The sequence below is a fragment of the Pantherophis guttatus genome, chromosome 4 (genome assembly GCF_059756535.1).
Source record: "Pantherophis guttatus breed Tessera chromosome 4, ASM5975653v1, whole genome shotgun sequence".
Lineage (NCBI taxonomy): Eukaryota > Metazoa > Chordata > Lepidosauria > Squamata > Colubridae > Pantherophis > Pantherophis guttatus.
The window spans coordinates 1,810,012-1,822,377 of NC_142066.1; the positions used below are offsets into that span (position 1 = coordinate 1,810,012).

Sequence of the window (12,366 nt, forward strand, 5' to 3'; positions counted from 1 at the left end):
CAATGATAGTCCACATATTCGTTGTAGTATTCATCGCCATAATATTATTAATAATATAATAACAATAATACTTAACACCCTCTTCCTTAACGATTCTCCACATTAACATTTCCTCTTTTTATATCTCCTCCTTTCTCACTTCTTTTTCAATTGTCCAGCCATCGATAGAATATATCCCATATCAAAAAATATTCCGTTTCTTCTTTATCCTTCATAGTGAGCGTTAATCTATCCATTTCTGCGCATTCTTAATATTTTCTTAATTACGTTTCCCCTCAGATGGAATCTCATCATTTTTCCATTGCTGTGCAAATAACAATTTGAGTTGCTTTTAATCGATGCAAGACCAGATATATCATATTTTTTCCGGTAGAATGTCCAATAAAAATACTGTTTCTTTCGTCTTCTTGATCAGCTTTGGAACAACTCTAAAAATCGGTAGTGAAATTATCTTTTAGAAAAAAATATAAATAAACTATAACTATAAAGAAAGCTTTGGCTAAGGTGTGGGATTTTTTTTTTCCTTCGAAAAAAAAGAATACAACTATTGACGTTAAAACTTACCTCCACACACCAGTTAACCGTGACCAAAATAAAAAAAAACCAAGTTGGTAATTTATTTGCTAAATCTGTCTCCTGCCAGAAATTCCAGAGTGGATAGGAGTTGAGAGTTTTAAAAAAAATATGTGTAAATAAATAAATATGTCGAGGAGCAAAAGAAGGCATGCATAGTCTACAAATTCCCATTTTCCCCCCCCACCAACGGTTCTTAGCTTGAATAGAAAACCGACGAATAAAATTAACAAATTCAAGGAACGGACGTTTCGTGGCCCAACTAGGGAGTGTCATCAGTGTCAGAAGCGGGGGAGAGGAGGAGGAGGAGGAAAAGGAGGAGGAAGACTATAGGGTTCTTGGTGTTCTCCGAACTTGGAAGGAAGGAAGTGGAGTTTGTAGGGGGGAGAGAAGGAGCAGGAGGAAGAGGAGGGGGAGGAGGAGGAGGAGGAGGAGGAGGAGGAGGAGGAGGAAAAGAACTGTGGAGTCCCTGGAGCTCTCTGAGCTTGGTGGTTTCCTTGTGGACGTTTCATGACCCATTGAGGTAACATCATCAGTGCTTCTTCTCCTGACCTGCAGGACGTACGAAGATTTGCGGAGAAGGCTTCACTTCTATTTGATCGTCGGGGTGAATTAGCCAGTTTCTATCCGGTAAAGGTCCCTGCCTTGTTGGGGTACCCCTCTGGATTCCAGGCTCTTTGGACCATGGGGCTCGGCCGGGCCAGGCAGATGGGCTTTGGGTGCCCTTGAACAGGAGAAGTAGTCGGGCAAGGTGAGAAGAAGTAGGCTGGCAGCCAAGAGGACAACTCCGGCGCAGATGAAGGACGCGGTGAAGTTCCCCGTGATGTCCCTCAGCCAGCCTGCAATGCAAAAAACGGGGTTTCGCTCTCAGGATGTTGCGTAACCGGCCTTTTCCCCGGGACTCCCCCCCACCCCTCAAATCGTCAACCACTGATCAAAGGAGGTCTCTCTGCAACACATGTTACTCTATGGTTGAATTCAATTAGTACAGGTAGTCCTCGACCTACGACCACAATGGAACGTTTCTACCGCTAAGCGAGGCATTTCTTAAGGGAATTTAACCACTTTTCTTGCCCCAGTTGTTAAGTGAATCACTGCACTTGTGAAGTGAGTCACACCGTTGTAAAGGAAATCGGGCTTCCCCGTGGACTTGGCTTGTCAGAAGGTCGCAAAAGGAGGGGGGGATTATGTGACCTCCCCACTCGGGATGCTACAACCCGTCATAAATAGGAGTCTGTTGGCAAGCGTCTGAATTTTGACCGTGGGGATGTTGCAACGGTTGTAAATGCGAGACGCGGTCGTAAGTCGCTTCTTTTGGTACTGTTGCAACCTTGAACAGTCACTAAGCGAATGGTTTTAAGTCGAGGAGTACCTGTATCGTGACATTTTTTGTGTGTGTGTGGCGGTTGTTGAGCGAATGTCCCGCGATGGTTTGAACGCAAACGTTTAACGCAAAACTCCAGAGGATCTTCTCACAAAGGAGGGGTACCCCCCATTTTTTTTACCTGAAATAGGGGTGCCCACCAGGGCCCCCGTGCTCTCCAGCATATGCATGTACCCGATGCCCGCCATCACGTAGCGGGCACCCACGATCTCCACCAGGCTAGTGAACTGCAGCGGGACCAAAGCACCGGCGAAAAAACCGTAGCAGAGGCCGAGGGGCATCAGGGTCTCCAAGCTGTGTCCGAGGGGCACCAGGGCCAGGCAGATGCCCGTCAAGGCCATCCAGAGAGTCAGGTCGTGGACCGAACGCGAGAAGACCCGGGCATCCGCCAACCACCCGGCGAAGACGCGACCCACCATGTCTGCCACGGCGGCGACCGACATGATGGAAGCGGCGTCATACTCTCCACAGCCCACGTCCCTCGCGTAAGCTACCAGGTGCGCATAGGGCACGAAGTACCCCATGTCCACCAGGACGAAAACCAAGACGTAACGCAGGAAGGGTCCGTGGTGGAGCAGCTCCAGGGAGAAGGAGGAGGCGAGGGTCCTCGGCTCCTGATGGACGTCCCTGTCCTTTTCGCCGTTGGGTTGAGCGTCCTCTACCGCCAACGGGCGCAACACCGCGCCGGATGCCACCAGGTTCAGAGACATCGCTGCCACGATCTGGAGAGCTCCCCGCCATCCGTACGAGTCCACCAGGTACTGGAAGAACGGGCAGAAGGCCAGCGAGGAGACGCCGGCCCCCGAGACGGCCAGACCCATGGCCAGGGTCCGTCGTTTCTCGAAGTAGTGGGACACGGCGGCCACCGAAGGTGTGAAGACCAGAGCCCAACCTAGACCTACCTCCAATGGGAGAGAAGAAAGAGGGGGGGAGGAAAGACCACGGTCAGACTCAGCGGGGTCCCCCAGTTCGATCAGACCTACAGGGACTCCCTCATCCCACCCGTCCTGGTCGATCCGATCCCAGGCACCAGGCGCCGTGAGGTTGCAATCTAGAAGATGTTGAACTACGGGGTCTCTAACACGGGAAGAACATCAGCCTACGAGAAGCTGACCGAGGCATTCTGGAAACCTGAGGTCCAACTTTATGGAGATGGTGGTTTCCACGCAGGTCGTCCTCGACGTACGACCACATTTGAGCCCCAGATCCTTATTGCTGGTTGTGAAGTTTTGCCCCATTTTACGACTTTCTGGACACAATTACTATTAAGTGAAGTATTCAGTGAATTAAGTACACTTGTTGACACAGCGATGTGGCCTAAGAAGGTCAGCTATCTTAAACTCAGGTTGATCTTCTCCAACCCCAACTGCCCCATCTTGGCTTCCCGGAAGATTTCGACCTCCAACTTCCTTAAATTTTGATCGGCTGGTTTGTTTCTAGCTGGATTGAGAGACACCCCCCCGCCCCTTCCCAAGAATTTAACAGCAGCAAGGGGGAAAGCCAGTGGTGGGATTCAAATAATTTAACAACCGGTTCTCTGCCCTAATGACTGGTTGGGTGGGCGTGGCCATGGTGGGTGTGGTCAGAGGGTGTGACAAGCAGCCGTCGGCCTCTCGTACCACCCCCGGGAGCAAAAACAGGCAGGGGGGTGCAATGCCCCCCCCATGCCACATTTTGGGCCTAGTAGGCCTCCCTGCAGCCTCCTGGGAGCAAAAATGGGATTCAGCCGGTTCGCGTGAACCAGTTGTTAAATATGCTGGCTGGCCCCGCCCCTTCCAGGAGTTCTGCCCCCCCCCCCCGATGCCCCGTTTTAGGCCTAATAGGCCTCCCTGCACTTACCTGGGAGCAAAAACGGGCCACGGGTGGGGGGGGAACGACTCCTGGAAGGGGTGGGGCCCGCCAGCAATTTAACAACGCGAACCGGCTGAATCCCAACACTGGGGAAAGCACTCTGGACATGCTCTGAGAGGCCACCTTTGGAACCTCGGTGTGTTGACAAAGGGATTCTCGCTTTTCCTGTGCCCCTTTTGAATGATCGGGGGGCGGGAGAGGGGAGATGTTCACAACCACAACTACCTGTGAGAAGACCGATGGTGAGGTGAAGGTGGACCAGGCTGGTGGAGAAGGACGCCAGGAACAGCCCCGCGCTGGACAGAAAACCACCGGCCATCACAACCGGGCGCGCCCCGTAGCGGGCGCTGAGGGTGCTCCCCAGAGGACCTGGGGGAGACACCAGCATCAAGAGCTTATTAGGAGATCCCTGAGCCCACTCTCCCAGCAATCTGCTCAGTTACATTTTTCCCAACTAGGCGCCGGCGAGAGATACTAGGCACGCTCGAGAAATACTAGAACTCCCAAACTGAAAAATGTTTTGTTTTCCAAAACAGAGAAGACGACAATGCCCCCGTTTTCCAGATTTGGACTGGCAGTTGACGTTTGTCCCGGGTGCGATGCCGGGCCTAATGTTATACGGGTCACCCTCAACTTACGATCCCAATTTCTGTCGCTAAGCGAGACGGGGCTTAAGAGAGTTCGGCTCCATTTTACGATCTTTTTCGCCGCCGTTGCGAAGTGGGCAATCCGGTTCTTAAGTGAATCAGGCTGACCCATCACTTTTGACGGAAGGGGATCGCGGGACCCCGGGGACCGTCGTAAATACGAGTCACGCGGCCAAATTTTGATCACAGGACCATCATGGAAGTGATGTGAGTTGTGGGGCCCCCCCTCAAGGTCACATGATCGCCATCAGTCTGTGAGTTGCCCAGACTCGCTTTGCAACGAAGTGGACGGCAAATAAATTTAAATAATAATAATAATAATAATAATAATAATAATAATAATAATAATTATTATTATTATTATTATTATTATTATTATTATTATTATTATTTGCAATTTTTCCAGACAGCGTCTGACAAGCAAAGCCAATGTCACAAGCCAGATTCATTTAGTGACCATGTGATTCATTTAACGACTGCCGTTTGCATTTGCTTATCAACCGTGGCAAGAGAAATCACTTAGGAATCGCCTTGCTTAGCAACGGAAATGCTGGTCGTAAGTCGAGGACTACCTGCACAGCTAAAAGGGAATTTTAAACTCGTTCCACTTTTCCTGGGGGAATCCATGCTTTGTGCCCCCCTGCCCCCCCCCACCGCTGTTTCTCCTTTACTTGCAAACTGGAGGACGGCGATGCCCAGCGACACCACCCAGGAGACGGAACCGGCCGATTCTCCGAAATGGGCCACAAACTCCACGAAGAAGACGCCGAAGGAGCGGATCACCCCGAAGACCAGGGCCGACTGCACGAAGCCCCCCAGCACGACCATCCAGCCCCAGCCGCCATCCGGGACGGCTGCGACCGCAGGAGAAGACGGAGGAGGAGGAGGCTCCTTTCGGCCGGCAGAAATTGGAAGAACAGAGTGGGAAAAGAGACAAGAAAGAGGGAGAGAAAGGGAGAAAGGGAGGGAAAGAGAGAGGGAGAGAAAGAAAGAGAAGTAGGGAGGGAGGGAGGGAGAGGGAAAGGGAAGGAGAGAAAGAGGGAGAGAGAGGGGGAGAGAGAGGGAGGGAGAGAAAGAGGAAGGGAGGGGGGAGGGAGGGGGAGGGACAGAGAGAATGAGAGGGAGGTAGGGAGAGAGAAGGAGGGAGGAAAGGAGGGAGAGAAAGGGAGGGACACAGAGAGGGAGGGACACAGAGAAGGAGGGACAGAAAGGGGGAGACGGGGAGGGAGAGAGAGAAGGAGGGACAGAAAGAGGGAGGGAAGGAGGGAGAGAGAGAAGGAGGGAGGAAGGGAGGGAGAGAAAGGAGGAAAGAAGGAGAGAGAAAGAGGGAGGGAGAGGGGGAGGGAGGGAGAGAGGAGGGAGGGAAGGAGGGAGAGAGAGGAAGAAAGAGGGAGGAAGGGCGGGAGGGAGAGAAAGAGGGAGGAAAGAGGGAGGGAGAGAAAAAGAAAGAGGGAGGGAGAGAAAGAGGGAGGGAGAGACAGAGGGGGAGGGAGGGGGAGGGAGGGACAGAAGGGGAGAGACAGAAAGAGGGAGGTACAGAGAGAGGGAGAGAGGGAAGGAGGGAGAGAAAGAGGGAGGGAGGGAGAGAGAGAGGGAAAAAAACATTATTGGAAGGGACCTTGGAGGTCTTCTAGTCCAGCCCCCTGCTCAAACAGGAGACCCCAGGCCATTTGGGGCAAACAGCTGTCCCGTCTCATCTTTAAAAAGAATATTGCATCTCTCGGGATGTTCACGGTGCCCACAGCCCAAATGAGGAGCTTAAAATTTCTTCAAAAGAATATTTTGTTTAACTCTGATTTAAAATAAATCCCCCCCTGCAACTTCTCCATTTTAGAGGCCTGGAAACCCCCTCCTTTAGAGCAGCGTTCCTTAACCTCCCAACCTTCAACAACTCTGACTCCCAGAATTCCCCAGCCAGCCCCTTTAGGACGTGCAGACTTCCAACTCCCAGCATTCCCCAGCCGCCATTTTAAGAGGCCCGGACGGACTTCAACTCCCAGAATGCCTCAGCTGTCAAGTTAAGAGGTAGAGCCTACAACTCCCAGAATGCCTCAGCCATCCTTTTTCAGAGACTCCGACTCCCAACGTTCCCTCAGCCAGCACCTGAAAATATGCAGACTTCAACTCCCAGCATTCCTCAGCTGGTCAAATCCTGGCTAGGGGATGCTGGGAGTTGAAGTCCGCACCTCTTAAAGGTACGAACCGGCTGAATATCACCTCTGCTCCCCTCTCACCAGTGGCCAAGATTTGCACCCTGAACCCACACCTGGCTGCCCCTGAGCTTAAATTACACCTGGTTTACACCTGCCCTGTTTCCCTACCCCAGAAGCTCTCCCCAATGTCTCTCCTACCTTGCAACCTGTTGCAATGAAACAATGCGGACCCAAAAAAACATATTAGAAAGCTAACAGCTGCAATTGCTCAACTAGCATCCATCTTGGTTAGTTTTATTTTCTCTCTCTTTCTCTTTCTTTCTTTCTTTCTTTCTTTCTTTCTTTCTTTCTTTCTTTCTTTCTTTCTTTCTTTCTTTTTCTTTCTTTCCTTTTCTTCCTTACTTCCTCTTTCTTTCTTTCTTTCTTTCTTTCTTTCTTTCTTTCTTTCTTTCTTTCTTTCTCTTTCTTTCTTTCTCTCTCTCTCTCTCTCTCCCCCTCCATCTGGCCTCCTCTAATCTGGTTGCACATTCAAGGATTCGTGCAAATTTACAACTCCTGGGAGCTAACTCAGGGTTGTAAGAATGCAGCCAGAAAGACGATTAATTCTCCACTCCGTTGCATCCTTAGAAGTTTGACTTTTAATATCTCCCCCCCAAAATGAGGTTTTTGCACCTTGTTGAACATTCACAAATTTTAAACCTCCCCTCGCTCTGTCTCACAATCCTGGCCACCGAGCCAGAGTCCCAAATAACCCACCATTTAACCACGATGACTTCGCCAGCGCACGAGACAAGAGGACCCTTCCTGGCTTCCCCGGGTCTCGGATGTCGAATTTAACAGCCTCGCTTGCAGCCGAGCTGAACCGAACCGACTCTGGTATGTGTGTGTGTGTGTCCCCCCACCCCCGGCCAAAGTCTGGCTCCGTGTCCTCAAATCCTCTTTATTTGCCGGCCAATAAATTTGCTGCTCTTTTCATTGCCAGAATTTCCATTTGGAAATGCCAGCAAGGCTGAAGGATTTCGGAGAAGAGAGACAGACCGGACCGGTGCCAGTTCGGAAGGCCATAAAAAATTCTTGGAAATTTTTCTGCGTCGCCTGGAGCGGAGCTGCAGGTATTAGGCGGCGTGGACTAGGACGCTGGAGAGCAAGGAGGGAAAAAGCACTCTGCACGTGCTCGGAGCAGTGTTCCCCACCTCTTACGCAAACAAGCAGCAACTTATTGTCATGGCAGGAAGGGAAGGCCGGTCTGGAGCAGAGGGCATCTTTTGACGGGCGAGGGCTTGCATTAAATTTGGGAGAAAGTTTTTCTGCGTGACGCTTGTGCTGAGATTGTGTTACGCGCAACATAGTGCGTGTTTTGTGTGCCGCTTTTTCCCTTGGATGTCTAAAAATGGGCCGCAACCTGGTTTACAGCTTCAGTAAGAGTGGGGCTCAGTGGCTCCGTGGCTAAGACGCTGAACTTGTCGATCGAAAGCTCGACGGTCGATCTAAGGTTCGAATCCCTAGGGCCGCGTAACGGGGGGAGCTCCCGTGACTTGTCCCAGCTTCTGCCAACCTAGCAGTTCGAGAGCAGGTAAAAAATGCAAGCAGAAAAATAGGGACCGCCTTTGGTCGGAAGGTACCTTGTTTCCCCGAAAATAAGACATCCCTTGATAATAAGCCCAATCGGGTTTTTGAGCGCATGTGCTAAAATAAGTCTCCCCCCCTGAAAATAAGCCCTACCCGAAAATATTTAAACGCAGAGCTAAAAATCAGGTAAGACAGCAAGAGGAGCCCCATTTTGGTCCATGCGCCCCAAAATAATAAGACCTCCCCGAAAATAAGGCCAAGCGCTTATTTTGGGGTTCAAAAAAAATATAAGACAGGGTCTTATTTTCGGGGAAACACGGTAAGAGCCTTCCCTGCGCCTTTGGCATTGAGTCATGCCGGCCACACGACCATGGAGACGTCTTCGGACAGCGCTGGCTCTTCAGCTTTGAAACGGAGGTGAGCACCGCCCCCTAGAGTCGGGAACGACTAGCACATATGTACGAGAGGAACTTTTACCTTTAAGAGAGAGGTGGGGGATTTGCCTTCCCCTTCCAAATATAATAATTCTGAGCTGCTACCCGTTTTTCCCTGACAATAAAACCTTATTTTCTTTTGCTTCCCAAAATAAGGACTAGGGCTTATTTTTGGGGGTCTTATTTCCTCCTTCACTTGTTTGCTCGTGCTACGGCAGAAGACTGAATGGTGCCGCGGGGACAATAAAGCTGCCCCATGTGCCCCACACGAGCTTACCTCAGGGCCCTGCAGCCACCCTCGCCCCGACATCTGCCTCACCTCGCAGTGGCGGTTCCAGCAGCCCCGTCCAGCAGGAATCCGCATAACGGCCGGCCCAATGCTTCTACTTGCTCGCAGCTGCAACGGAACAGGAGACCGAGAGACGCGTCGGTCCTGCAGCCACGAGGCGAGGCGGAGGGTTGGAGCTGCTCCACTCGCCCCGCACCGGCTTAGCTCAGGGGTAGGGCTTATATTAGGTACACATGCAAAAAAACAGTGTTAGGGCTTATTTTTGGGATAGGGCTTATTTTCAGGGAAACAGGGTAGTCATCACAGTGCCGGGAATTGTAGGCCAACTCATGATCTACCAAATAAAAAATAATCCAGATGAATTCGCACGGTGCACCCAGTCCAAAGGAGCCCGGTTTGCTTGGGGGTTTGTAGGTTGTCCAGTGAGTCCAGTTTTAAAGCTTTTTTTTTTTTTTTGCACACACACACACACACAGAAAAGCACTTTAGGATAACGTGGGAATCTCGCTGCTCCGTGCCGAGACAAAAATTCAATTCGATGTACGAGCCACAATTGAGCTCAAAATTTCCATTGCTAAGGAAGGCAGTCGTTAAGTGAGCTTTGGTCCATTTTATGACCTTTTCTGCCGCAGTTGTTAAATGAATCCCCGCAGTCGTTAAAGTTAGTAAGACTCGGAGTTGGGTCTGGGCCACTCCGTGGAAGAAGTCCTCGACTTAACGACCACAATTGAGGCATTTGCTAAGACATAGAATAGAATAGAATAGAATAGAATAGAATAGAATAGAATAGAATAGAATAGAATAGAATAGAATAGAATAGAATAGAACTGCAAATGTCATAAGTGTGAGGACTGCTCATGTCACTTTTTGCAGAACTCTTGCAACTTGGAATGGCCACTAAACGAATGGTTGTAAGCCCAGGACGGCCTGTATCCCTATGAAGAGCGATAGGTTTATTAAACCAATTCAAAGGTCAGGAAAAAATGCTGAGTTTAGGAAATTCCTTATTCGGCCGAAGGTTACAAAAAGAGGAGGAAAGAAACTTGAGAGATCTTGCAATATGCAGAGTCAGGAGTTTTTCCAGGAATTTGACATCAGGACTTTCTCCTGGCAGTAAAAAAGAAAAAAAATGCAGATTTTGGCGCATGCCGTTCAACGACGACCATTTTCAATAAAATACCGGTAGTCCTCGATTTACAACCGTCCTTTTAGTGACCGTCTGGAGCTACAACGGCACCGAAAGAAGAGACTTATGGCTGTTTGTCACGTGATCGAAACTCAAGATGTTTGGGAGCTGGCATGTACTTATGATGGTTGCGGTGGGTCACGGGATCCGCTTTTGCGACCTCCTGACAAGCAATGGGGGAAGCCAGATCCACTTAACGACCGTACTATCAATTTAACAACCGCGGTGCTTCACTTAAGAACTGTGGCAGGGAAGGTCGTAAGATGGAGCCAATGGCTTGTCAGTAGGTCACAAAAGGGGATCCCGGGAGCCCCGGGACAATGCGACCGTCCTTAATAGGAGTCGATGGCCAAGCGTGTGGATTTTGATCACGTGACCACGGGGGACGCCGCAACGGTCTTAAAATGCGAAAAACGATCGTAACTCACTCTTTTCAGTGCCGTTGTAAGTTCAGTCGCTAAACGAACTGTGAATGTTGATCACGTGAGCGTGGGGTGAACAGCAAGCGTGAAAAACATCCCAACTCGCTTTTTTTTCAGCGCCGTTGTAACTTCGGCCACTAAATGAACGGTCGCAAGGCAAAGACTCCCTGCATTAGGGATCAAGGTAGGAAAGCGGTTTGTGCTTGACCTGAGACTTATAAACAAAGCCACCTAGGTTGCTCGGTTGTCCCTTTTTTTCCACGTGAATTTTCCGTTTTGCGGCCCAGAGGCAAGGAGGATCCCTCTTTCGATGACCAGATTTTTGGGGAGGGGGGGAATTGAAGGAATTATGGGTCCAGCTTGACAGCACAGTTCAACCTGGAGATACCCTTCCTCCTCTTTTGATGATTCTTTAGCTAAAGCAGGGGTGTCAAACTCACGGCCCGCAAGCCGGATCTGCCCCACAGGGTGTTTAGATCCACCTGGCGGGACCAGCTGCAGGAGGCCGTCCACCCCATCTCCTCCCCACTTCCCCCCCAGCTGGAGAACAACTATAATGCTGATCCGGCCCTCCAAGAAATCCAGTTTGACACCCCTGAGCTAAAGGTCTCTGCAAGCTGGCAAAATCAGGAACTCCAACCCTCCCGTCCTGCCATTCCCACACCGGAAACCCAGCAAGGCAAGACGGATGAGGAGAGAGAGCCTCTGAGAACGTGCAGAGGGCAACGCTCCACAGGCTGTCCTCCCGTCTTCAGGTTGACAAAACCGCTTTCCCAAAGAGCGACCGGCACCATAACTCGTGGCCAGTGGAATTATGGAAAACTGAAATCTGCTAGAATGCAGGGAGTCCTCGATTTACGACCATAAGGGAGCCCAACATTTCCATGGCTAAGCAAGATGGTTGCAAAGTGAGCTTCGCCCCATGTTACCTACCAACTTCCTTGCTAAGTGTAGTTGTTAAGTTACTAACACGGTTGTTAAGCTTCCCCCTCCCCCCATTGACTTTGCTCGTCAGAAGGTCACAAAAAAAGGATCACGAGACCCCAGGACACTGCGACCGTCGTAAATACGAGTCAGTTGCCAAGCGTCCAAACTTTATGTGACCGGCGGGATGCTGCAAAGGTCGTAAGTGTGAAAAAGAGTCGTAAGTCACTATTTTTTGGTGCCGTTGTAAGTTTCGTCACTAAATGAACGGTCATAAGTCGAAGACTGCCTGTACGTAGTAGTCAAACCCCCACGGCTGCTAAAGAAAAGTATTTTCCTATCCGGTGTTGGGGCGTAGCTGGGTGGCATCCCCAAAACTCTTCCTGGATGTGTAATTTACGACACTATTTGGGCTGATTCGAAGATTTGAATCCAGAACTCAAATTTTCCCAGGATTGGAGATGTGGTTGTTCTTCGAATTGTGCTACAGGTAGTCCTCAACTTACAACAGCTCGCTTAGTGACTGTTCAAAATTACAGCAGCAGTGAAAAAAGTGACTTACGACCGTTATTCACACTTACGACGTTAGGCCACGTGGGTCAAAATTCAGACGCTTGACAACTGACTCATATTTACGATGGCTGCAGTGTCCCGGGATCACGTGATTCCCCTTTTGCGGCCTTCTGACAAGCAAAGTCCATAGGGGGAAACCAGATTCACTTAACAACCGGGTTACCCGTTTAACGTCTGCAGCCATTCACTGAACAAATGCGGCCGAGAAAAGTCGTAAAATGGGACAAAACTCACTTAACAAGGTACGCTTGGGGCGGGGGAGGTGGTCCATTGTGGTTGTAAGCCGAGGACTACCTGTTGTCTGTTGTTTCTTGACCAATAAAACACAACCAGCTATAAAATAACCACTCGTGCAAACCGA

The 12,366-nt window shown here is 50.2% G+C and overlaps 1 protein-coding gene across 1 annotated transcript; it reads right to left on the reverse strand.

Annotated features, from left to right (window-relative positions):
• Nucleotides 1-115: 115 nt before the first annotated feature.
• Nucleotides 116-6,409, reverse strand: LOC117658333 (monocarboxylate transporter 13-like). The gene is made up of 5 exons (XM_087891765.1): nt 6,338-6,409; nt 5,127-5,346; nt 4,034-4,177; nt 2,079-2,855; nt 116-1,412 (listed from the first exon to the last, which is right to left on the reverse strand). The coding sequence occupies exons 1-5, from the start codon at nt 6,407-6,409 to the stop codon at nt 1,186-1,188; spliced, it is 1,440 nt and encodes a 479-aa protein (XP_087747891.1). The 3' UTR covers nt 116-1,185.
• Nucleotides 6,410-12,366: the final 5,957 nt, after the last annotated feature.